We start from the raw sequence: 24,302 nt of genomic DNA, 5'->3' as shown, positions 1-24,302 counted from the left end.
CCTCGGCGTCCTTGAATTAGATACACACCACTATGCCTGGTTCCAGAACATACATACATACATACATACATACATTTATTTATTTATTTTGGTTTTTCAAGACAGGGTTTCTCTGTGTAGCTTTGCGCCTTTTCCTGGAACTCACTTGGTAGTCCAGGCTGGCCTCGAACTCGGGAGGCCTGGCTCTGCCTCCCGAGTGCTGGGATTAAAGGCGTGTGCCACCACCGCCCGGCCAGAACATACATTTAAAGTAGCAGGATGTTTGTGGGTTCAGCTGGTACTACAAGTGTGACCCACTGTGTGGGGCTAAAAAGCAGGATCTTTAACTTGGCTTTCCAGTGTGTGAATCTCATGAAGCTACGTTTTCCTGTTTCCAGAACTCTGAAAACAATCCTCCCGCCCTCAAAAAACTAAGAACCAAAGACCTAGAGGAAATAAATCGAATTGAGTCTGGCAGATTAACTAATCATGATCAGTCGAATATACACCATATAGGTGCAACGACTTGTTTTTCATTCACTGATGGCTTATTTTCCGAGCCCGGGAATCCCAAAACGTGCTTTGTATTCAGCAAAACTAGGTTTGACTTGGGCGTAGTGGTGCACTCATGTAATCTCCGCTCTGAGGTGGGAGGATCGGCTTGGTCTGCATAACAAGTTCCAGGACTTAACAGCGAGACTGGCCGGGGAAAATAAAACCAAAAGGACGACCCGCTAGTCACTTAAAAGAATGCAAGTGCTCTGTGACCCTTACGAGGGTGCCAAGAAACAGCACAGAAATTACTTGAAGTGTAGGAAGAGGGAGGCCGGGCGGCCGGACAGACTACACTGAGCGTCCCCACCCTGCCCACTCCCCGATCCCGAGGGTGGGCAGACAGCAGGGAGGACCGCACGCCACGGAACCGTCTGGAGGTAGCCGAGGCCGCGCGCCACAGCAACTTCCGGCCGCAACGCTCCTCCCGCCTGCGCCCTCGCGCAAGGCAGGCTGGGAGTGCGGGGCCCCGGCGGCCGCGCCGCCGCCCACTAGCACGTCGGTGCGGGGCGTGTGGCGTCGGGGTGGACGACACGTAGGGCACGCCTCTCTTCGTCTCCGAGCCCATCTCCGCTCCGCCTCTGGGCGTTTCGCCCTGCTGCAGAGTCCCGCCTCTGTGCCCCAACCGCACCCCACAGTCCTGGGCGCTCCCGATCCGCCCCCTACGGAAGCCGAAGCGCAGTCAGAATCCGGAAGAAAAACAACCCGGAGGGAAGAGTGCAGCTGATACCGGCGACCAAGGGCTGCTCCGGCCGGCACTGACACGGAGACACGAGCCTACCGGGTCACGGCGTGGGAATAATGTCGGCTGCGAACCTACGGAGGCCGAGCGCACCGAAAGGCAGTGTACTCGGGTGAGGACGCAGTTGTAGGCCGGTCGGTACTCGCTGTCTTCGATCCAGTCTGATTTGTGGGGCTGGGTACCAAACCACAGTGGGAGCAAGAGGACAGACAGGCCTACAGGGCTGCCCTAGTTTGGACCGCCAGATTCCTCCAGGCCAGTGTTGAATAGGCTGTTAGACCTGATACCCGCCCTAAACTTGGGCTGCCGAATTGGTCACTGCAGATGCTTCCCAAACAAGTGTCCAGTTGGTTTTTGGAGCACACTGTTAGACTACTAAGTGTCTAAGACATCCGTCTCTTCTTCAGCTGTAGAATAGAAATTTTGTTCGTACTTTTCATCAGCAGTACATCATGGGGTCTTCTTGATCCGGTTATGATCTCTAGAAATCAGATTTAGATAAGATCCTTTAGAGAAGTGGAGCCTGGTCTCAAGCTTGATCTTTAATCACGAGGAACACCGCTAATCGTCCTATTGAGCGGAACTCATGGTGCATGGATTTGCTGCTAATCACCAAAACTGTGAACAGGGATGACAAATCCCCAATTTTATTCTTTATCCACTTAGAGTTAAGTGCCTGGGAATACAAGAAGCCATTGAGTAAAAGGGTTACCTGCCTTAATCCTCTGTTGGACAGCAGGGGGAGACGAAGTAGCAGTCTCTCAGAGGGCCTGAGAAAAGGTGGTTTTTGTATTATTTTGTTTATATTCATAGGGAGAGGCAGGAAGTTGCTTTAAGCTAGCCAAGAAATGTTTTTTACAAGCCACACTTCTTAGAACATGTACCTCTAAGAACAGGGTCTGATGGACAAGAGATGTTTTAGAACAGCCTGCCCTTCCCTTTCAGGATCCTCAGGATCCTGTGCTTCAGTGCCTCGGTATTTCTGGAACTCACAGGCTATTATCTCTGTAGAGTCTGAGCTCCTGCTTGCTCTGTCCTGGGAACAGGGTGGGCTTCTTGGAGCGTTGCTATAGTAATAGGCTCACTCAAGGGCTCTACAAGTGTTTACTCTCCTGAACTTCGGTTTAGGATGTGTGGTATTTGAGAGCTGCTAATTATTTTTAGTCTGGGACTTGTAGCGAGCTGAGATTGGAATGTTATTCCCCATCTGATGATGTTTCCCTGTAGAGAGAAGACTGTTGAGATAGAGATTGAAAAACCTGTTACTGCCGGGCGGTGGTGGCGCACGCCTTTAATCCCAGCACTCGAGAGGCAGAGCCAGGCGGATCTCTGTGAGTTCGAGGCCAGCCTGGGCTACCAAGTGAGTTCCAGGAAAGGTGCAAAGCTACACAGAGAAACCCTGTCTCAAAAAAAAAGAAAAAAAAAAAAGAAAAGAAAAAGAAAAAAACAAAAACAAAAAAACAAAAAAACCTGTTACTTAGAAACTTGTACTGAGGCTCCATGACGGCCTTGGTAGAATCTGTTGTACTCCAGGGATTGGTAAGGTAGGAGTGAGGAAGGGAATGTGCTGTTTGTTTTGTTCTTTTCTGAAATTCCTGTGCTTGTAGCTCTGAGGCCTACGATCAGGTACAATCAACCTCTGATACCTTCTAGGTGCTCTTCAGAACCCGTAGGTTGAGGAGCGGGAGTTCGGAGCTGCTGAGCCGTAGAGGATGGGTGAGGTGTAGCTAGCTGGGAGGGCCAATGGCCGTCCAACTCCAACTCACCATGTGTTCCTTTTCCTGGCCAAAACCCCTCTCCCATTCCCTCTGGCGCTGTGGGTCAGGTGCTGCTGGGGTCTGGGCAGTTGTGAACCTGTGTAGAGGAACCAGTTCAAGGGAAGAGATTCCTGATTCAGGAGATAAAGGGGAAGGGGAAGGCTTCATAGTCCATTGCTCCTTTTCCTCTTTTCCTACCACAAGATGCAGAAACAAGCTGAGCATGGTGGTACACAACTTTAATCCCAGAAATTAGGAGGCAGAGGAAGACTGATCCCTGTGAGCTCCAGGCAAGCCTGGTCTACTTAAGGAGTTGGAGGCCAGCCTGGGCTGCATCGTGAGACTCTGTCTCAAAAACAACAGACTAACAAGCATGCAGACACATTTCCCGTGATCACTGAAGTGGGAACCATTAACTGGTCTAGGTCCCTGTCCATTCCTTAGCCTCCATTCTCTGTGACTTTCTTTAATATCCTTTCCACAGGATACATGTTGTGACATGGAATGTGGCCTCAGCAGCCCCCACTGTGGACCTCAGTGACCTGCTTCAACTGAACAACAAAGACCTGAATCTGGACATATATATCATTGGGTAGGTATCTGAAGGGCCCTCTATCCCTGTGGAGGACTGATGTAACCCATCCTCCCTTCGTTTTGGAGTCTGAAGGTGAGGGGCTGTCATCCTCATTGGGTCTAGCCTTGTGTTTCTTGTCCTGAGTCAGCAATGGTTATGGATTGGAGGTCAACAGCCATACAGCTAGGGAAGGGAGAAATCTTGATCATCAGAACCGGGTCTGACAGTACGATGAGGTCAGTACCAGATGTCTGTGGGAGAAGTGGTGTCCTCCAGGCCAGAGGATGAGCCTCTGACTTGGAATGGTCAGTTTGCAGGAAATGAATTCTGGACTCATAAGCCTTCTTTCTGATGCTGCTTTCGAAGACCCATGGAGCACTTTCTTCATGGATATGCTTTCCCCTCTGAACTTTGTCAAGGTAAGTTCAAAGTTCACGAGCAATGGAGGAGTGTGTGTCACCTTCACTGACTCCCAATTGCTTGTCTGGTGTGTTTCTCTTTCTTTCACTTAGCTTTTCAGGCTCTTTCCCATTCACTAAAAAGGTTTAAAGCTCACACTACACTTGGCTCCCTGGAACTCTCGCCTGCCTTGTGCTGTTCCAGGGTACCTCAGGCTGAGCTATGACTTCACACCTGGATATTTATCACCTTGGGAGAATTCCTAGTAGAAATGCAGCAGGACTTATTAATATCTCAGTGCCCTCTCCTGTCCCACCCTCCAGTCTCTACTTACTGCCCAGCGTGAACTCTATGAGTGTGGTACTTGCTCCAATTTATGGAGTGTTCGCTTGGTGTTAGACATTGTAAATAAGCTCTTGGTATGTGTTGTTTTACACTCTTAAATCTTGAAATTGAAATACTTTACAGATAAACCCAGGGCTCAGAGATTACATGGGCGTTCTGGGATCTGAATCCAGATCTTTCAAACCTTTTAACCCATGCTCTAAACTATCATATTTTACTGCTATATGGGTGTGTGCTAAGACTGACAGGTGATCCCCAGGCTAACCTGCTGATATTACATGAATATCAGGTTCTGATGGGCCTGGAAGTTAGGAGAGGGGAAGACAGGTGTAGTGGAAAGTATTTCTTAATCTGAGGGACCAGTTAAACCATAGGATAATGGCAGGAAGGCTTTAGGTCACTGGGTTTTATTTCTGCCCTGCACCCACAGTGAACGTACAAACACCCATTCAGAGTGCCCAGTTCACAGCTGCTTGGAAATACTAGAATTCTCTCCATTCCCTTTCTAGGATAAGTTTTATTCCTCAGTATTAATTCTGTTACCTAGTTGGTTCAGGGATGCTGGAGCAACAGCTGTGTGGCCTTCTGAGAAGGAGAAATACAAGGCTTAGTCCTCCTAAGACTCGATAATGCCAGCCCCAGAACCCTTGGTCTCCCCAACCCAACCCCCCACCCCCACCAAACTGAGAGGCCTCTTCTAGGAGATTTGGAGCTATTTCCTCATGGAGGGAAGAACCTCCCCTCTCAGTGCTCATTTATTCCCAAGACTCCATGCCTCCTCCAGCCTTGACTAATTGGCAAGGGATTGGTAGGGTGGAATGGAGCCAAGGAAATTAGCTCAGCTTGTGGCGGGGACACAACCCATTCTACTCATGTGGCCTCCTAAAATTGAGAGCTAGCCTCAGTCTAGGAACCAAAGCAGACCCCTCGCCTTCCCTATGTACAGGCAGTCCCTTGTGGGAATTGACCAGCTGTGGATTGAGAACTCAGGGGACCTCTTTGCTCTCCAGTGTCTGGTTGTCTCCTGCCGGTCCTTTAGCTCCTCCTCCTGGGTCTCTTGGCACTGGAACTTTCCCTGGAAGGCTCTGGCTTTTCCTAACAGCCCCACCCCTCCTCCTAGTCTCAGCTGCTCCTGCCCTCACTCCCTGCCATTTTTCCCGACTTCCTGCTGCTCACTTACAAAGTGGACCAGTGTTTGTGTTGAAGCCCAGTGGCCCAAACCTGCTCTGTTAGTTATGATTAAATGCAAATCTCCTCCTGAATTTTACCAGTTTCTTGGCTTCTGTCCTGACCCTGGGATTTGGTCCCTCATAATATGCCCAGGCTTCTGTTGTCATAGATAGTTGTGACTATGGAAAAATAGAAAACTTGGGGTGTAGTCAGTGATAAAACACTTAAAGCTGGGTCAGAGATTCAATTCCTATTAACCCTACCCCTGCCCCCCCCCCACCCCCCAAAAAACCTGAAGACTTAGGGTAGAGGGTACTTTAGTATATACATTTGTAGCAACCTCAGAGGACTCAGGCTCCAGTACCTCCTTTGTTCAGTACTGAGTTTGGGGTTCCCCCTACTTTGACTCTTCCACTGTGCTAGGGCTGTTCTTGGACTGTGGGATCAAGTTTCATAATTCCTGGAAGGCCCCAGTATAGTTCTCCACCCCGAGATTTCCTCCTTGGCCTTTGCACCTCACGCTCCGGAAACAGCTACTGGAGTGGTGGGTGTAGACAGTCCAGCCCTGAGAGAGAGGGTCACAAGGGATGGCCTTTTCCCACCCTACCTCTGCAGCCACCAATAGTAGGCATTTTGGCAATCCCAAAGCAGTCTTCCTAGTTCCCCTGCCTCCGGAATCTCAGTCCTACATCAGCAAGTCAGGGACAGTGATTGCTGAAGCTGGGGGAAAGCTTAAGCCTCTCCATGGGTGTTAGGTACTTTCCCCAGCTCTGGAGCCTGTCCTCAGTACTCAGTTCCATCCCATGTACATTGCCTTCATGGACATTCAACCACAGAGTCTGAAGTTATTTATTTACATTTCTGCAGCTGTGTCTCCTGTTTCCCAGACTAACCTTAAACTCCGGATCCTCCCGCTTCTACCTCCTTAAGTGCTAGGATCACAGTGCATGCCACATGCCTAACTTTCTAGTTCTGTATAACACACACACACACACACACACACACACACACACACACACACACACACACCATTTTCATGGTGCTTTTTCACTGGGCTAGGACATGTATAGAAAAATGCTCAGATGCTTACCCAGCATGCATAGGGCTCTGAAATTGGTCCCCAGCATTGGGGGGAGACGGGGAGGAAGAAAAGTGGGTGAGTGCAGTAAGTGTAGAGTCAGTGGATTTTTGTATCTGAGTTGCCATTGGTCAACTCAAGATTCAGAACAGCACCCTAGAAGCTTCTCTCTTGTTTTTGCTTATTTTTAAGAATCTCTAAGCTGCTGGGTAGTGGTGGCACATGCCTTTAACCCCAGCACTTGGGAGGCAGAGGCAGGCAGATCTCTGAGTTCAAAGCCAGCCTGGTCTACAGAGCAAGTTCTAGGACAGCCAGGGCAACACAGAGAAACCCTACATCAAGAAAAAGAATCCCTAAGCAAAAATGGGTATGGGGCCACATACCTGTAATCCCAGCACTCAAAAGGCCTTGCAGGAGGATTGTCAGTTCCAGGTATACCTAGGATACCTAGCAAGATCCTGTCTCAAAAAAGGGGGAGGGATGTAGAGAGAGCTCAGTGGGTTAGAGCACGTGGTGCAGTAGCCTGGAGATGTGAGTTCAGATGCCAGCCCACATGAAAATTCAAACATGGCCGTATGTACTCTAACGCCATGGGGGAGTGGACAGAGGAGGATCATTGGGCTTTCTGGTCACCAGAAAGGTTCGATGAAGGACCCTGTCCCAAAGGAATAAGGTAGAAATCAACAGAATAGCACACCTGATAACTTCTACAGTGTTCACCTGAATACAGATATAGACACTCATATATCACTGAGCCAACAAATAATGTCTTCACATCCATATGGCATGGTATTATTCCTGCTTCATCTGTGAGAAGAGAGGCTGGGAGATGGGGGAGTATACAGAGGCTCTTAGGACAGCATTGTGAGAAGAGCACCCAGTTGTGCATAGGCTGGGTTGGAAGAGTAATGCCTTTCTAGTGGCAAGCTCCCCCAGAAGCCTGTTCCCTCTCCTTCATCCCCAGGACCGTAAGCAGAAACTGAAACGGCAGCTCCCAGAATGCACTGTTGGGCAGCTGAGAGAGAAAAGGGAAAAGAATGAAATTCAGACGCACCCTGGGTTCTGTAGACTCTTGGGCAGGCTTTGCATGTGGTTCCAGACTCTTTTAAAAGTCCCCCTAGTCAGTCTTAGAAGGGATACAATTGACCTTTGCAGTTTAATGAATGACCTTTGCCCTCTGCTGCAGATCTCCCAAGTCCGTATGCAGGGGCTTCTCTTACTGGTCTTTGCCAAGTATCAGCATTTGCCCTACATCCAGATCATCTCTACAAAATCTACCCCTACTGGCCTCTACGGGTACTGGGTAAGGACTGAGCTCTCTCATCTGAGACGTGTGCTGACAAGGGCTGGATGCTTTGGAGCTAAGCAAAACGGGGAATGAACTGAGTCTGGATATTCTGCGTAGCCTAGGACCCTGCATACCTACCCCCATGCCCCAACCCAAACCCTGCCATCCCAGCAGGGCCTGGATATTCCTGAGATCCTAGATTGGGGTATTGGGCTTTGTGCATGGAAGAATTAGCTGGGAAGCTGGGTGTTTATGGCTGAGATTCTGGGGGAGGTAAGACTGCCTCCCCTCAGACCTAGGATGGGAAAAGGGGCATGTGTATACAATCCACCCTTCTTCCCACCTGTCCTACCAGGGGAACAAAGGGGGAGTCAACATCTGCCTGAAGCTGTATGGCTACTATGTCAGCATCATCAATTGCCACCTGCCTCCCCATATGTCCAACAATGAGCAGCGGCTGGAGCACTTTGACCGAATCTTGGAGAGTCAGACTTTTGAGGGATACGATATTCCCAACATCCTGGACCATGAGTGAGCCTGAAGCTGCAAACTGTCACCCCTGCCCTCCCCCACGCCAGCCCAGGCTAGCATTGACTGCTGAGTCTTCTTCGCTGCCAGTCAGTAGTGCTCCATCTCCCAGCCCTCCCAACCCCTTTCCTGATGTCCCATCTGCTGTACCACCCAGCTTTGCCTGCCTGATGTCTGCCTTCCTCTGGCCTCTTTGTCCTTCCTGGAAACCCCAGACACTCGTAAACATCCTAGGTCAAGACCCTTGTGGTTCTTGAGTTCACCACGGGGGCTGTTTCTCAGCTTGTCCAGATGGCCAGTTGGGGAGCAGTGGGCTAGAGCTGTATTTGTCATAGCCTTATCTGTGCAAGTCCTTTGACTTAATTAATAGCATTGGTGCTAAGGACTGTCCTGTTGGACCCATGCATGTCCTGCCTGGCCTTCATTTGCTGCTGTCTTAGAGTCTAGCTTCTTACCCACCCCTGAGCTTTTTCCTCCCCAGCAGCCCTTGGGCCTGTACCTCTTCACTGACCTCATCACAAACCCTCAGGTGCCCTCCTTTTTTTCCCTGAAGCCTCATTCTGTGGTTTGGAGACATGAACTTTCGCATTGAGGACTTTGGGTTGCTCTTTGTTCAGGACTGTATAACAAGACAGTGCTACCGTGAGCTGTGGGAGAAGGACCAGGTACCAAGTGAGCAGAGGGGTGTGTGTGTGTGTGTGTGTGTGTGTGTGTGTATGAAGTGAGCAGAGAGTCTGGTGTGTGTGTGTGTATGAAGTGAGCAGAGGGTCTGGTGTGTGTGTGTGTGAGTGTGTGTGTGTGTGTGTGTGTGTGTGTGTGTGTGTGTGTGTGTGTGTGATCTGAACCTGTCATGGAGGTCTGTGAGATGTCAGAGAGCAGCAGCGCTCCAGTTGTCTGGGATCTGTTCTTCCTTCTCTCTGGGTGGGAAGATGAGTCCAGCCAGGTTTTGCACATGGAGGTGGGGCGGCCATACTGTCAGTACTGATCTTCACCTCGTGAAACCATGAGCATGCTCAAGAATAGGGAGCCAGGCTGAGCATTGGCAGCTCACACCTATAATCTTAGGACTCAGGAGACCAAGACAAGAATATTGTTGTAATTTTATGCCATCTTGGCTATATGAGTTCCAGCCAAGTCTAAGCTACCGTGTGAAATCCTAGCATCCCCCTAAAAACAAGGCAGAGAGATGGGGGTCCAGATTAGCTTTGGCCAGCACTGGCTTTATAACATGTATCAGCCTACTTGTATCCCTGTTGCCTCCTCTGTCCCAAGTCTGGTTACCTCTGGAAGATAATATGCCACCCCTTTTGGGGCGTTGCCTTTCCTATGTCTCCGACACAAGCCTTCTAGTGACCCCCAGACAGTTGGAAATCAAGGTCTGCTCTCCATTGAGAAAGGATAGACAGGGAAAATGGCCACCAGCTGCTTCTGCTGGTCCTGTGAAGTCCCATTTTCAGGAGCTCTGGGGACTGCTGAAGCAGTGACAAGAAGAGGGTGGTACTGACCTATTGCCTCAGGACTGGAGGAAGATGGGGACTGTGTCTTTATCTACAGCTCTCCATTGCCAAGAGACGGGACCCGCTGCTCCGGGAGTTCCAGGAAGGTCCACTGCTCTTTCCACCCACCTACAAGTTTGATAGGCACTCCAACAACTATGACACCAGGTAAGGAGGAAATCGGTGCTCAGGAGGCTCTGGAAGTCTAAGTATGCCAGCCAGCTTTGGGCGCAGGGTAGAGGTCCAGGTGTGTCACTGAATAGAGGTATCAGGGAAGCAGGAATGGATCCAGCCATCAGCTCTCAGTGTGGACTGTCCTGCCCTTCCCTGAGGCACTGGTTATGGGAGCTTCCCAGGTTGCTCTGAGAGTGGAAGGGAAGGCTGGTGTTAGCAAGAGTGTAGGATAGGGTCGAAGGTTATTGAAGGAAAAGGGCATAGGCAAGAGCAGAGGCAGCCCTTACTTAGGAGGGAAGGCACCAGAGCATTCCGGAAAACCTTGCCTACAGTTTCCAGGGCCTTCTAGACCCCATACAAGGGTACAAAAGTGTTACCTAAGGTAGTTATTCACATTAAGTTTCCCTGCCCCAGACTCTGAGTATGTCAAATACTATACGAGGAAATGAAAAAATAGTGGAAAATCAGACATGGTTTTGCACAGTTGTAACACTTGCACTCGTGAGGTGCAGGCTAGGCCATCCTAACAAGTTCAAAGCCAGACAGGGTTACATGAAACCTTATCTTAAAAAAAACCACCCACCCGGAGATGGTGAGCTGAGTCAGTGGTTAGGAGCACCGGCTTCTCTTCCAGAAGACCCAGGTTCAATTCTCAGCACCCACATGGCAGTCTCTAACTTCAGTTCCAGGGGACCCGACACCCTCACACAGACATATATGTAGGTAAAACACCAATGCACATGGAATAAAAATAAAATAAACAGGGCTGGCGAGATGGCTCAGAGGTTAAGAGCACTGGCTGCTCTTCCAGAGGTCCTGAGTTCAATTCCCAGCAACTACATGGTGGCTCACAACCATCTGTAATGAGATCTGGCCCCCTCTTCTGGTGTGTAGGCAGAACACTGTATACACAATAAATAAAATAAATCTTTTAATAAAATAAAATAAAAAATAAACAACAACAACAAAAAACCCACCCACCCAAAGGAAAGAAAGGAAGGAAAAAGTGCAGTTCCCAGAGAACAGTACAGAGGAGGTACACCCGAGCTGCTCCTCACACTGCTGTCCTCAGCTGCAGGATGGTTTATCTCTGGGCTTCTCAGTCATGAAACGGGCATGATCAGTGTACATAACTCATGGGGCTCAGAGTCGCCTGAGACCTGCCTAACCCAGGACCTGGTACCCAGTGAGCACTGGTGATATCTGTGATTATTATTTAGATTGGTCTCTTCAGGTGGGGTGGTCGTATTCCTGAAGAACTTTATAAGAAGCTGAAAAAGGGCCAGGTCACTACTGAAACCTGAGAGAGCAAGAACAGCTCTGGCAGCAGCTTCTTGACCAGTTTAGGGTCAAGTTAGGAGAGGGAGACACCAGCAAAGTGGCTGGTGTTAAAAGGGAAATAGGTATCTCCACAGCAAGCCAGGGCAAAAGGTAGCTGTGGGCTTCACGTATGGAAATGGCTTGACAGTCTAAATGTCTTTACGAAGGACAGGGAAAAGGTGCACCGTTTGAAGACTGGAGCAAGGCAGGGAAGGGCTCTGGCGAGGGCAGTCCACACAAGAAGAGGCAGTACAGAGACAAAAGTAGGCTGCAAAGTAGGTGAGAGGACAAGCTCTGGCTGGCTGATGTGATCACAGCTGCAGGGAGACTGGTCTCTACAGCCGTTCATTGAACTCGAGCAGTAACGTGGAATCTGGAAGGCCTCAAGAACTGGCTGGGGCTTTGGAGGCCAGCACCTCAGGACCTCAGTGTGAACTGGACCTGTAATTCAGTGGGAGAAGAGTTGGCTAGCTCCTGTAAGGCCCTGTGTTCAATCCTTAACAAGTCGGGTGTAATTCCCCCAGGGCATAGCGGGGAGCCTGCCAGCAGACTGGAAGTCCTTGCAAGTAGCTGGATCAGGGCTGGCACTGGCAAGGTCTGACAAGGTGGTGAGGTAGTAAGTACAGGCCCTCAGGTGGCTTAGCTAGGGTGAGCTGGGCTCAGATCTGGGTCTCTGGCTTGGTGGTGCTTTTTCTCCTATAGTACTTCATCTCAGTGTAGGGCTACGTCTGCAGCTCTGGATAATACTTGCCTAGCATGTATAAAGCCCTGAGTTGCTTCAACAGAACACCCCACCCCAATAATTCATAGCCAGTCTTTCCGGCACGAGCAAAAGGGGAGAATCAAGACAAAACAACAAAACCAGAAACCACTAAGAAGGAGACAGATGCTTATTACTATATACTAGCTCACTGTGACTGACATGGAGCTCTCACCATGTCCCAGGCATTGTGCAAAAAGCCTTGCATCCCTTCATTCTTCACATACGTTTCTTAGGCAGACAGGGCTGTTACGACTTTGTATAAAAAAGGAAGGCGGCAAGATGGCTCAGTGCATAAAAGTGCTTGCCGTGCAGGGACCTGAGTTCAGTCTCCAGAACCCACAGTGGAGGGATTCCCACAAGTTGCCTTGGCAAGCATACACACTAATAATAAGTAAATTTATTTATTTTTTTATTATTTTATCTATTTGTTTGTTTATTTATTTAATTTTGGTATTTCTAGACAGGGTTTCTCTGTATGTGTCCTGAAACTCACTTTGTAGACCAGGCTGGCCTTGAACTCACAGAGATCCACCTGCCTCTGCCTCCTGAGTTCTAGGATTAAAGGCGTGCGCCACCACCAACTACCAGTCTAATAATAAGTAAATTTAAATAAGGAGAATGGATTTCAGGTACTTCTAAGGCAGGTAGGAAGAGCCGTTGTGATTTGGGAAGAATGTGAATCTAGGTCTGTCTGCTACAGAACTATGAGTTTTCAGTGGTGCTTGGAGCCCATAAAGAGATGTCTAGGCGGTAACAGTGGACACTTCCTGTGGTGGACATTGCTGAGCCTGCCTGGAAACCAGGCACACCAGTTCAGACAACAGTGCCAGGAAGCTCCACTGCTCTGGAGTGCCACTAAGCTTGGACATGCTGTGTAAACAGGACTCAGTTGGTAAAGTGCTGCTGCACAAACATAAGGACATACAGAGTCCAGATTCTCAGCACCCATTTTAAAGTGGATGCCTGTAACCCCAGGGATCCCAGGAACTCATTCACCAGCCAGACCATGACCAGACAAACGGTAACTGCCAGATTCAGTAAGAAATCCTGCCTCAAAAAGAGGATGGAAAGCCTAGCATGGTGGCATACACCTTTAATCCATCACTAGGGAAGCGGAGGCAGCCAGATCTCTGAGTTCAAGGCTAGCCAGAATGATTTCCAAGACAACCAGGGCTACACCAAGAAACCCTGTCTCAAAAAATAAATAAATAAATAAATAAATAAATAAATAAATAAATAAATAAATAAATAAATAAATAAATAAAATATAATCCCAGCTACTTGAGAGGCAGAAGCATAGGGATCATTCATGTCTGCTAGTCCATCCTGGGCTACATAATAGGGTCCTCTCTCAAAAGCCAAAGGGCAGGACATCTGGCTTGGTGGTAGAGTCTTCATGTGTTTGATACCTAACACTGCTAAACAAAATAAACCCTAGTGAACCATTGCTGTCCTCTTGCTACCCAGAGCAGAACCTGGATCTAATTTATGTTCATCCCAGGTATAAAGACACTGCCTAGCCTATGTTTGAATCAGAAGCCTGAGAAAAGTATTCAAGCCAGACTAGCAAAGGGACCCACCAATGGCAGGGAGAGCCAAAAAGTCATGATTAGCTTGGTTAGGAGTCAGCCAGTATGTTTCCAGAACTGGAAGAAGTGCCAAAGGAAGCTGGCAGCCAGAGACAGGAGGGGTCAGTTCTATTTGTCAAGAAAAGGTGGGTGGGTTGGTTGGTTTGTTTTTGCAGTCAGAGGTTGAACTCAGAGTCTCACATGTACTAGGCAAGTATTTTGCCTCTGAGCTATGTACACCCTAGGAGAGTATCCTGAAGGAGGCAGCAATGTTGTTCAGAGAGAAGAGGGACAGGCTCCCTAGCCCATCAGCAGCACTGATGAGTAGCACCGTGTGGGAACAAGACCCTGGCCTGTGTAGCTGTCCTAAGTGGCTGAAGGTGATTTCTGTGTCTGTCTAGCTATACACAGTGACTGTGAATGATTTCTGTGCAGAGCATAGAATGCAGCTTTCATCAGCTGTGCAGTGTCCTGAGCCAGAATGTAATGAGAAACGAGGTCAGCTCCATTACAGGGGAGGGTGGAGGGGCTGGGTGCAGGGCGGGAGATCCTGTTAAGAGTTGGGATTGCACCAGGTGTTGTTACAGTAACCATTATGGATGCAGAATGGGCATGAAGCAGAGGGTATTATGATCAAAGCTAGTCAAGACTGTCACGGACACATTAAGCACATGACCAGTTTAACCATGCTCCAGAGTTCAGTGAGCACTTAAAAGCTGTGTATAGGGAGCTGAAGTGAAAAGTGCTCTCATACGCAAAAACTAAGCAGAGAGTACCATGTGCCACGGCTACTCTGGGGTCAGTAGATTGGTTCTGTGGTTGTTGTGGTTTTTGGTTTGATTTTTAGAATCTTTAGAGAATCTTGCAGCTTCTTGTGGCTTTAGTTTTCTGAAAGTGAAGGCACGTACGTTCATTCATTTGAGAAACAGTTATACACAAACCATTCAGCCAGAAAGCCTTAGTGAGGTTGACCTATGCTGTAGGACAGTTGTGTCTTCACTGAAGGGAGTTAACCTGTTCACAGAGGTGGCGGGGGGGGGGGGGGGGACGGGACAGAACGAAACACAGTGAAGGTACACAGCCTTTGTAGTCAGCAGATATGGGCAAGCATCCTGCCTCCACCAGGACAGAGGAGCTTCTCTCAGCTTTAGGAAAATGTGACTTGTAGGACAGGATCCTGGGGACTGGAGAGATGGTTCAGAGGCTCACAGCACTTGTTACACTTGCAGAGGCCCCAGGTTTGGTTCTCAGCACCCACATGGCCCCTCACAACTGTCTATTACTCCAGTTCCAGAGCATCTGTGAGCACTGCATGCACGTGGTACATAAAAATACATGCAGACATCCACATAAAATAAAAATGAATAAATCTTTTTTAAAAGATGAAAGACAGGATTATTGGAGCAATTGGAGCAGTCAATAAGACAGATGTCACAGTGCATAGTACACTAAGGAAGGACCCATTTCAAATTATAAGAAATGTACAACTTGAACAACAGATACAATAACATTTAATTTGTCTTTTGTTTCCTGTCTTGCTTGTCAAACAAGCTCCAGGAACTGGGGGTGTGGCTCAGTAATAGTTGTCGGCTACGTGCCCTGGGTTCTACCCAGGGCTGCAAAAACAGTCTCATTGACTCTGTTTGGTTTGATTGGTTGATTTTTGTTTTTATTTTGTTTTGAGATAGGGTCTCACTGTATAGCTCCTGCTGACCTGGAATTTATATAGACCAGGCTGGCCCTGAACTCACAGACATCCACCTACCTCTGCTAGGATTAAAGGACATTCACCACCACACGTGCCCTGTTGACACTGCTTCTTAATCTTGCTTGCCTGACATATGGTAAGCCTTGGTGGAAAAGATGAACAATGCAAATGTTAAAGAAGGGAGAAGGGCTGGCTGAGAAGTACTGAGGAGGAAGGAGGCAGAGTTTGGTTCAGGATTGAGGACACTAACATGATAGAAGGGCTGGGTTTTGTTTTGTTTTGTAATTATTTGTTTTTATTTCTTCTGTGCATTGGTGTTTTGCCTGCATGTATGTCTGTGTGAGGGTGTTGGATCCCCTGGAACTGGAGTTACTGACAGTTGTGAGCTGCCATGTGGGTGCTGGGAATTGAACCTGGGTTCTCTGGAAGAACAGCCAGTGCTCTTAACAGCCGAGCCATCTCTCCCCAGCCCCAGGTCTGTATTCTTAACCATCTCAGAGTTGAGGAGAAACTGTGCTTTGAAGGAGAAGTACATTCATGTGTCTCTTAACAAGTTGTAAGCCTCGCTGGGCTTACAACTCAAGTTCATGATGACTAAGGAGAGATTGGCTGGGTAGTTTTCTAGTAATCCCAACACTGGGGAGGCAAAGGCAGGTATTTCTCTGTGAGTTCGAGGCTATCCTGGTCCACATAGTGAGTTCCAGGCTGTGCAGGGGTCCATAGTAAGACCCTGACTCTGAACAAACAATAAAAAAACCAGAGGAGTTAGAGTCTGGAAAGAACCTTAGGACCTAACAAGCAGAAGGTGGTTTGGCCAGAGTCTCCACTTTCTGGCCACTCCTTGAGCCTCAGCTTCTTTGAAGTAAGTGCTGTTATCACTCCATCTCAAAGTTCAGGAAACTGAGAGGTAGAGAGGTGACCTCACTTGCCTGAGGCCATAGGCCTCTGAGTCCAGAGTCGAGTTCGCCATGGAATCATCCTCACTTGTTGAAAGGTGTGCTGCTGCTTAAGGGACAGCAGACCATTGGACTATTTAGTACAAACGGGACTGAAGAAAGTAGGAGGCAGAGACTACCGCCAAGTGAGTGGGGCGTGGGAAACGGTACGTTAAAACTAGAGGCATTTTTTGTTCGTTGTGCTTTATTCTTCATTGTTTTAGTTTTTTCTTACATTGATGCTGTGCGTGAACACGATGGGGATCAGAGAACAGCTTTCAGAGGTCAGTTCTCCTCCACCATATGTGTTCAGGGATCAGACTCAGATCTTGGGGTTTGGTGGCAGTGTGCATACCCTCTGAGCCATATTGGCAGCTCTGGTTTTTTGTTTTTTTGAGATAGAGTCCCATGTAGCCCAGGCTAACCTCAAACTCTTTATTGTGAGACTGATTTTTGAACTCCTAATCCTCCTGCCCCCACATCCCAGGTGCTGGGATTACAGATGTGAGCCCCCAGCCCATCTTGTTTGTGTTTTTGAGATAGCATCTTATTATGTAGCCCAGGCTGGCCTTTGAACTTCAGAGACCAATCACTCTGCTTTCCTCTGCCTCTCAGATGTGGGTGTGTGCTGCCATGCCGATCTCTGGATGGACATTTTTGAGGAGAGAGGTTGAGTTTGCCGTTTTGTAGTTTGGAGCCTGATGACCATCCAGGGCCAGAGTCTGTACCATTGCTGAAGCTACACAGAAGCTCCGAGAACTCAAGCGTGGACCCTAGCTGACATTCTAACTGGGAAACAGTTACTCGCTGGTGAAGGGTGTTCTAGACGGCAACACGTCAGAGCTGGGACAGTAGAATGAGTCTGCACACATGGTGGAGGATGAGTCAGACCTGGGAGTCCCTTGAAAGCCTGCTTGAGGACTTGTATTAGATGCAGGAAAACCCTCTAAAGATTGTATTATTGTTGTGTGTGTGGATGATGCACACATTCTACTGAGCTGGCGTGGAGCTTGGAGGATGACTTTCAGGAATTGGTTCTCTCCATCCACCATGGATTCTGGGAATGGAGCTCAGGTCTTCAGGCTTTCCTGCAAGCACTTACAGGCTAAGGCATCTGGCTGGCCGCTTAAGATTTTCAAGTAGAGAATCATCAGATGAGGTTTTACTGCTGTGGGGAAAGGGATCCTCTGCTGAAGGAGAAGAACTCAGAAGTAGCAGCTTTCCTCCCTCCCAGGCTCTCCACCATCACAGGGCCCGCCCGCCCGCCCCGCCTGTGTCCCTGTGTGGAGGATGAGCTTAGTGAGGGTCAACCCAGTAGCTGCTGGTGGGGCTGGATGGGGTCAGATGCTTCTGTCACTAGCGGAAGAAAGCTTTTTTGTTTGTTTGTTTTTCAAGACAGGGTTTCTCTGTGTAACAGCCCTGCCTGTCCAAGAACCCACTCTGTAGACCAGGTTGGCCTCGAACTCAGAGATGAGCCTGCCTCTGCCTCCCGAGTGCTGGGATTAAAGGTGTGCGCCCACTCCACCATCCCCAACTAGAAAGCATTTTTTCTTTGATTTTGGGTTTGTTGTTGTTGTTTATGGTTTTTTGTTTGTTTGTTTGTTTGGTTTTTGTGTTTGTATATGTGGGTGCCTGTGTGTGTGTGCGCGTGTCCATGGAGGTCAGCATCAATGTCTTCATCACTTACCTTTTTAAGTTTGATTTACTCATTTTTCATTTTGTGTGTGTTTGCTTACCTGTATCTGCACTACATGTACACCTGGTGCCCCAGACATTAAAAGAAGGCATCAGAGCCCCTGGGATTGGAATTATAGATGAGTGTAAATAACCACATGGGTGCTGGGAACTGAACCCAGGTCCTCTGGAAGAACAGCCAGTGCTCTTAACCGCTGAGCTGTCTCTCCAGTGCTCCCCCTTTGAAACAGGAACTAACTCTTAGTCAACACTGGCTTGGAAGTTGCTGTAGCCAGGCTGTCTCAGAGTCAAAGTGGTCCTCCTACTGTAGCCAGCTGGGTGCTGGGGTTATAGGCGTGAGCCACCATGCCTAACTCTTTCAGTTGACTTTTTAGAGAGAAAGAGACAGAGGGAATGAATATGAATGTGTGTGTAGGCCAGATGTCCGTGTCTGCTGTCTTCATCCCTTGTCTTTTACCTTTTTCAAAAAATTGAAGCATTTTTTACATTTTTAGTGGTGGGGATGCACTTGCAGTGACAAACGGGGAGCTCCTGAGAACTGGTTCTCACTTTTGCTTTCTACCCTGTGGGTTCTGAGGGTCACACTCAGGCTATCAGGCTTGGGGACAAATACCTTTACTCCCTGGCATTTTTTTAGTTGGGTCTCTTTTCATAGCCCTGGCTGTTCTAGAACTCATTATATAGACCAGGCTGGCCTCGAATTCACAGAAATTCACTTGCCTCGGTGTCCTCAGTGCTAGGATTAAAGGTGTGCACCAGCACACCTGGCTCCTCCCTCATTTTTTGAAACAGGGCCGCTTACTGACCTGGAGCTCACCAATCAGTTATACTGGCTGGCTAGTGAGCTCCAGCGGTCTGCCTGCCTCCACCTTCCTTAGCACTGGGTTTACGGATGCATGCTGCCATACTTTACTTACATGGTTTTGAATTTTATAAGGATTTGAATTCAGAACCTCGAGCACTTTCTGATGAATTTTGAGAACAAAGAATCACAGTGGGAGCTTGGGATGTAGTTCAGTTGGTAGAGTGCTTGCCTAGCATGTACACAAGTCCTAAGTTGGATCACTAGCACCACATAAACTGGGCATGGGAGCACACACCTGTACTCCCAGCACTCATGAAGGCAGGAGGATGAGAAGTTCAAAGTCATCCTCACCTTTACTGAGAGTTTGAGGCCAGTCTGGACTCAGGAGACCCTGTCTAACCACAGTAACCGAGTTCTAGATGTAGAAGTGATTCAGCTCATCTGTCATCTTAGCAGCCCATGAGGTAACAACTGTTCTCATCTCCATTTTGCAGATGAGGAAGCTGGAGCCTAAGAGGGTTAGCTTGGTGGTTCAGAGCACATGCTCTGTGGTCATGCTGCTTGCTTGGCCTTGAGTCCTGGATATACCACTTAGTAACTCTTTGGGAGAGTTACTCCCATTCTAAGACTCAGTCTCCCTACTGTAAAGGGTGAGTGGTAGCCATACTAACCACAAGCCTGTGGTAAGCATTCCCCCAATCATGTCTGAGTCTCTACAACCTCAAAACCCAACTTAGGTCCTTTTCTGCTTTTTTTCTTACTCCCCCCCCCCCCCCCCCCCCCCCCGCTTTTTTTTCAGAAGTGCCTTGAATGGAATATTCCTGAATCAGAGTTTAGTTCATAAAAATGTGGGCTTAGGCAGAGGGTCTTTGGTCAATTCCTGCTGCTTCTGCTGGATACTCTGCCCTGCCACACTGTGCTTCCTCCAGTTGCAGCCCAGAAGTCTTGGACTGCTAGTAGACCCTGAAGCAGGCACAAGGAGGCACATTTCTGCTGTCATGACAGCTCCTCTTCTTCCCATTCTTTTGTCTACCCCAGTGAGAAAAAACGCAAGCCTGCATGGACTGACCGCATCCTGTGGAGGTTGAAGCGGCAGCCACAGGCCAGCCCCATGATCTCCAGTCTGCCAACCTCCTACTTCTCACTGGTGCTAAAGAGCTACACCAGCCACATGGCGTACAGCATCAGTGACCATAAGCCTGTCACTGGGACCTTCAACTTGGAGGTGAACTTCTGGACTTCCCAAAACCTGGCAGAGGGGTAGCTGTGCTGGGCCACACCACCAAACCCTCTAGGCTGAGCTGTAATGTCAGGCAATCTGCAGGAGACACCTGTGGGAAGACATGATTGCCTTTCCTCTCAGATCAGGTATCCCAGTGTTTCTGAGGAGCTGTTGATGGCTTTCTGTCAAAAACGTGTTCAGGCCCTTTGTGAAGAGGCCTCTGTTTCCTCTAGGTACTCTCCCTTGAGGTTAATGAGTTCCATCATGCTTATTACCTACTATGTGAAGTAGAACTTCCTTTTATCTGTCCTAATTGTATCTAGATCAAGTTGCAGAGAGAGCTCTCTCCATCTTTTATATCTTGCCACCTAATAACAAGGCAGTGGAGGCCACATTTAACTGTTCCCTCCGCTTCAGCACTGGCCCTTCCCCATTTTTACAGCTGTTCTCACCACAGCATTTCCCCACAAAACTGCATTGGGGCCTTGGAGAGAAAAACCTTGGGAAAGAGCAGCTTTCAGACCTCTTTTCTTCAAGCAGGTCCCTCTTCCCCACCTACACTCACCTTCAGCTCTGGCCTGTCTGCCTGGTTCTAGACCCGTTCCCACAACAGGGCAAATGCTCCCTCTGACAAGCCCCTTTGGCCCTTTCTCTTTCCTGCTGGTCAGCTAGGGTCAGCTAGACTAGCTTAGCAAAGTTCTATGCCCAGTGCTCTGGGTGTCTGTGTTGCCCCCAGCACTCTAGAAGGAAACAGTAAGGAACAGTTACCTTAAGGATTTCAGCCTACCTCCCACCCCTGTGTTTAGCTGAACCCCCTGATGTCTGTCCCACTGATCACCATGATGCCTGAATGCCTGTGGACCATGGAGAACGACATGTTGATCAGCTACGCCAGCACCCCAGAGTTCCTCAGCAGTCCCTGGGACTGGATTGGACTATACAAGGTGATGTGACCAGCCTGGCCGGGAGTCCATCATCCCGTAGTTTGTCTACCATGGGGGCTCACGGGAGCTGGCCAGAGACCACTGAGGACTTTACCCCTGTTCACTGCAGAGACCCTTACTAACTTAGGGCCTGTTGGGGAAGGGATGGCAGTGCACTGGCCAGCCCCAGCAGCCAGCCCACCATCTCGGGAGGATTTCCTCTAGCTCTCATACCCTCCTCAGCCACTGACTGATTGCCTGATCTCTACTCACAGGTAGGGATGCGCCACATTAATGACTATGTGTCCTATGTCTGGGTTGGCGACAACCAAGTCTCCTGTAGCAACAACCCAAACCAGGTACATCTCCAACATGCAGACTTGACTAAATATTCTTGTCTTCTGGAAGGAAGAAAGTGTTGGCTAATTTACCACTATACTGGGAAGGGCCCAGGGCCCTAGAGCTGACACTGTTCCTGTTGCCCTAGGTATACATCAACATCAGTGATGTCCCTGAAAGTGAGGACCAGTTTCTTCTCTGTTACTATAGCAACAATCTGCACTCTATAGTAGGGATAAGTCAGCCCTTCAAGGTAAGGGGTGCTGGCGGGAGAAGGGGAAGGTGGCTTTGAAGGACTCGAGGGCACAGACCTGGGAGGTATCCTGTGCCTGTGGAGCTGTATCTGTTGGGTAGTGGGGGCATTAGGAAAGTGGGTAAGAGCTCTGCTTACCTCTTCTGTCACCTGTTTTACCCTGCAGATCCCGCTTCGCTACTTTTTGAGGGATGACGCACTGTGTGAGCCTGAACCACAGATCTGAGCCCAGATGGGAGTGAATGAATCCAGGGCGGAGGCCAGAGCTGGAAGCCAGCTCTGCCTCAGCATTGCCAGGAGCGCTGGGTCTGGCCCAGCCCCTGAGGAGGCGGCTGAGTATCCTCCAGCTCCCCACCTCCCAGGGGAGCTCAGCCAGACTCTTCTGCTCTCTCCAGGCCAAATGAACTGGCCGTTTAATACAGGTTTTTGTTACTGAGATATGATTGAAACAAAGTAGTGTGTCAATGGTGAAGACTTGGGGACAGTCCACTACATATGGAAAAGACCACTAGCTTGCATGCCGTTTCTTTATTCTCCCTTTCCCCTGACACAAAAACACTCCCTCTCACACCCAAGTAGCCGTGCCAGGCACATGCCCCATTTGGCACAAGCCTGCATTCCTATCACGCCATCCTGGACCTTGGGCCTGGGATGGGGGGATGTTCACATTTGTACAGGCCCCATAAATTGGGTGGAACAAGTAGCACTGGGTTCCCAAAGTCTTGGCATCTCATAGTTGTCCCCATGGGGATGAGCAGAGGCCCTGAGATCCTGTCTGCAGCTGAAGCACCATGACTACTGAGTGAGGGTATACCTACCTCTACCCTATAACATGGAATCTGAGCAGGAAGTTCTAGGGCCGAAGCAGAGCAGGTTGCATAGACCCAGGTTAGCTTCTGCAGGTAAGTGAGGCCCCATGTCCCCAACCTGCCCTTTACAAAGGGTTGACAGATGTTGGAGGAGCCACAGCCACATTCCTCTTGGGTGGTCCTTTAGATCAAGCTCATCTGCTGCCACTCCTATCATGAGTCATAGAGAAAACACTGCTCTGCTCTCTGGGCCCTACTGGGACCTAGATGGGAAATGTCTTGTGCTCAAGACATTTTGAAGGACCTAGCAGCAAGAGGCCTCAGCATTCTGCAGGTGCCATGTAGATAGAGCCTGTCCCTATTCCTGCCGATCGCCTTCTGCCAGTATGATTCAACACCCGTTCTCCCAAGGGAAGACACTCAGGGAGTCTTGCTCTGTAATTCTCACATCTGTCTTGTGACCTGAGACTGAGAGTCACTCCAGTTACTCTAGGTCTGTCTTCTATTCTGGGAGCCACCGAGTGTTAAGAATTAGCCCCTGGGGTTGGGGATTTAGCTCAGTGGTAGAGCGCTTGCCTAGAAAGTACAAGGCCCTGGGTTCGGTCCTCAGCTCTGAAGAAAAAAAAAAAAATTACCATCCCCCCCCCCCCCCCCCCCAGTGAGCCATAGCTGTCTGTTCTGTGTGAGTTGTTACATTGAGGGATAATTATAAATGTGGCTTTTACACTTGTATGTGACTCCTTTGATGGGGGAAATGACCGAAATATAGGCATGGGGCCTAGAGACTGGACCTGCATCTGTGATCCATCCTACTCTGTCTTACCCACGGGAGTCTCAGTTATCTAGAAAATATAAATGATATGCCTGTTGACAAGTCACTGAGAGAACCATTGCCAAAACCCTTCAAAAACACCACTAGTGCTAATAGCATCACTATTCTGACTCATGAAGCCCTGGGGCTGGCTCTAGGGCCCAGGGGCCCCAACCCGCCTCCACAAACTCACCTCTACCCCTCCTACACTTAGAAACACTGTCCTAATGTCCTGGTGCAGGGTCCCTCCTCAACTGAGAAGGGTGAGTTCAGCTGTGATTGAAAGGCGGAAAAAGGAAGGGGATTGCTCCCTCTTAGGTCCTAGGCAGGATATGGCTGTTCTGGGCCCACCCCTGACCCGTTGGGTGGAAACAGGAAATATGTGAGACTTGGTGTGTGCTGGGTCTCTGCCTGGCTCCGAGACTGATAAGAGCCATTGTGTGGCCACTGGGATGAGCCTGCCTGGATAGATGTGCTTCCCAGAGGAAGGAAGCTTTATAGGCCTTTCCTGGGCGGGGGAAGCTGAGGGAGAAAAGGAAGGTGCCTGATCATCAGTGTCAGCACAGTCCCAGGGGTCCTCCGCCCCTCCCGTGCCAGCCTCTCCTGGAAAAGTCTGTTTCCCCTGACTTCCCCATTCTCATTTCCTATAAGGAATGGCTGGAGACCCAGAGCTCAGTCCCAGGCCAGGAAAATGTCAGCTGTGATTTAGCAACAATGAAGACAGAAAAACAGGAACACTGTGTGTGTGTGTGGGGGGGGGGGTTACAGTTGAAAATAAACAGAGGGGTACACACCCAAGGGACCCAGGAGATGGGCAGGGCCTCCTGCTGTTTCTAACACCACCTTCTGCTTAGCAGGACCAGCCCCGGCCTCTAAAACAAGGTGTAGTCAAGTGGTGGCTCACACCTTTAATCCCAGCACTCGGGAGGCAGAGAACAGTCAGATCTTTTGAGTTCGAGGCCAGCCTGGTCTACAGAGTGAGTTCCAGGTCAGCCAGGGCAACAGAGAAACCCTGTCTCGAAAACAAACAAAAAAGGTATAGTCAAGTAATCAGCACATGCCTGTCCTC

General features: G+C 49.2%; 1 protein-coding gene across 3 annotated transcripts; it reads left to right on the top strand.

Annotated features, from left to right (window-relative positions):
• Positions 1–1,047: 1,047 nt before the first annotated feature.
• Positions 1,048–22,121, top strand: Inpp5k (inositol polyphosphate-5-phosphatase K). Of its 3 annotated transcripts, XM_052756034.1 has the most exons (12): positions 1,071–1,385; positions 3,515–3,622; positions 3,915–4,023; positions 7,783–7,899; positions 8,240–8,415; positions 8,966–9,077; positions 9,967–10,076; positions 19,915–20,101; positions 20,905–21,042; positions 21,297–21,380; positions 21,509–21,613; positions 21,780–22,121. In XM_052756034.1, exons 1-12 carry the CDS (start codon positions 1,333–1,335, stop codon positions 21,837–21,839), a joined length of 1,359 nt encoding a protein of 452 aa, XP_052611994.1. In that variant the 5' UTR covers positions 1,071–1,332; the 3' UTR covers positions 21,840–22,121. The 3 variants fall into 3 exon arrangements, with proteins under 3 accessions (XP_052611996.1, XP_052611994.1, XP_052611997.1); XM_052756036.1 differs by lacking the exon at positions 21,297–21,380 and having other exon boundaries at positions 1,048–1,385; XM_052756037.1 differs by lacking the exon at positions 1,071–1,385 and having other exon boundaries at positions 3,514–3,622; positions 3,922–4,023.
• Positions 22,122–24,302: the final 2,181 nt, after the last annotated feature.

The sequence above is a fragment of the Peromyscus californicus genome, unplaced genomic scaffold, assembly GCF_007827085.1.
Source record: "Peromyscus californicus insignis strain IS unplaced genomic scaffold, ASM782708v3 Scaffold_3__1_contigs__length_106647218, whole genome shotgun sequence".
NCBI lineage: Eukaryota > Metazoa > Chordata > Mammalia > Rodentia > Cricetidae > Peromyscus > Peromyscus californicus.
The sequence above is the reverse complement of the archived record's forward strand: the minus strand, read 5'-3'. Positions and strand labels throughout refer to the sequence as shown.

Coding starts and splice junctions, on each gene's coding strand:
- Inpp5k (XM_052756034.1), top strand. CDS start 1,333: ATGTCGGCTGCGAACCTACGGAGGCCGAGCGCACCGAAAGGCAGTGTA. Junction 7,900..8,239: donor CTGGCCTCTACGGGTACTGG/GTAAGGACTGAG, acceptor CTGTCCTACCAG/GGGAACAAAGGGGGAGTCAA. Junction 8,416..8,965: donor CCCAACATCCTGGACCATGA/GTGAGCCTGAAG, acceptor TTTTCCCTGAAG/CCTCATTCTGTGGTTTGGAG.